Source organism: Meles meles, chromosome 6 (genome assembly GCF_922984935.1).
Source record: "Meles meles chromosome 6, mMelMel3.1 paternal haplotype, whole genome shotgun sequence".
Taxonomy (NCBI): Eukaryota; Metazoa; Chordata; class Mammalia; order Carnivora; family Mustelidae; genus Meles; species Meles meles.
Window position 1 is genome coordinate 54860572 of NC_060071.1, and position 1660 is coordinate 54862231.

The 1660-nt window shown below is 38.0% G+C and overlaps 1 protein-coding gene across 1 annotated transcript; it reads left to right on the top strand.

Moving 5' to 3' along the window:
* Window positions 1-466: 466 nt before the first annotated feature.
* Window positions 467-1405, top strand: LOC123944470 (olfactory receptor 11G2-like). Its single transcript, XM_046009594.1, has one exon. It carries the CDS (start codon window positions 467-469, stop codon window positions 1403-1405), a length of 939 nt encoding a protein of 312 aa, XP_045865550.1.
* Window positions 1406-1660: the final 255 nt, after the last annotated feature.

Below are 1660 nucleotides of genomic sequence, written 5' to 3' on the forward strand. Positions count from 1 at the left end.
TGCTAAGCTTCTTATAATAATGTAGTTAAATAGGGAAATTTGTGGACCTTGTGATGCTGAGTGAAGTGATAGTTTAGGCAATAAAATATTTCAGTGCAGTTTAAGGGTGTAAACTCCTTCCTGAAGCTTATTAGCTGTACTAGAGTTAAAGGTGAGCATTTAAGGTGTATAATCGCTCATTTCTATCTCTTTTTCTCATAGGCTAAAATAAGAAGAAAAGCTTTGGAGAAAATAGTTAAAGTAATACTGAAGTAATGTTACTAGTGGTGTTTTTATATTTGTCTTCCAACAGAGCTATTTTGAAAAAAAATTCTTCATGTTGACTAAATATTAATATTCTATTTTGTTATCTACGTATAATACCACCTAATTCTGATGAGAAATTGAGGTATTAAGGAGGGCTGAACAAAGTAGGAGACTCTTAATATGTAGTTCTGATTATGTCTCTGTACATGTTAAGTTAGAAATGCATGTTTTGCCTAACAATAATGATACTGCTATCCTTCATGAATTCATCCTCCTGGGTTTCCTATGCAGTCAAGAGGTGGAAATTCTCCTTTTTGTTTTGTTCTCCATCATCTACATCTTGACTTTGTTGGGCAACAGTGCTATTATCTGTGCTGTATGGTGGAACCAGCAACTCCACACTCCTTTGTATACTTTGTTGTCCAACTTCTCTTTCCTGGAGATCTGTTACATCAATTCAAATGTGCCCAACATGTTGTTCAACTTCCTATCCAAGACCAAGACTATCTCCTATAATGGCTGCATCTTACAGTTCTACATCTTCCTCTCTCTTTGTGCCACAGAAATTTTCTTCCTGGCCCTCATGGCATTTGATAGGTATGTTGCCATCTGCCATCCACTGCATTACCCTACCATAATGACCAGGAAAATCTGTGGAACCCTTGTGTCTGCTTGCTGGGTGGGTGGGTTCCTCTGGTTGGTGACCCCAGCCGCCCTTATCTCCCAAGTTCCGTTTTGTGGTTCAAATGTCATTGATCACTACCTCTGTGATCTTGGGGCAATGTTGGCCATATCATGTGTACCTGTCCCTAAGACAGTGCTGACTTGTAGCATTTTCAGTGCTGTAATCACATTTATTACTTTGTTCTACATCCTTGTGTCCTACATACTGGTCCTTCGAGCTGTGGTTCAGATTCCCAAAGGATCAAGTAGTAAAAAAGCCTTCTCCACATGTGCTTCCCACCTGATAGTGGTGTTCCTATTTTATGGCTCAATTATGGTGATGTATGTAAGCCCAGGGGCAGCCAATCAGCCTGGAATGCAGAAGTTCTTGACAATGTTCTACTCAATTGCAACTCCACTTTTAAATCCTCTGATCTACAGCCTCAGGAATAAGGAGATGAAGATTGCCCTCAGGAAAGTTATGTGTAAAGTTTAGAAATAATTTCTGAATGGGAGATGGTTTGGTGAGATAAAATTTCTTTTGAGTCCTGTTGTATAGAATCTAGAAAAATTATACTTAAAAGTAAGAAAATGTACTAGATCTAGAATAAATATGTCCACATGAGAATTCTTAAAATTCAAAACTTCTCTCTATTCCGTATTGATTGAGTAACTATGGGTAAGTTACTCAAATCGTTATTTGTTTGCTTTCCCAGTTTTAACTGGAGACGATCTTAGTAATCAGGTCTGC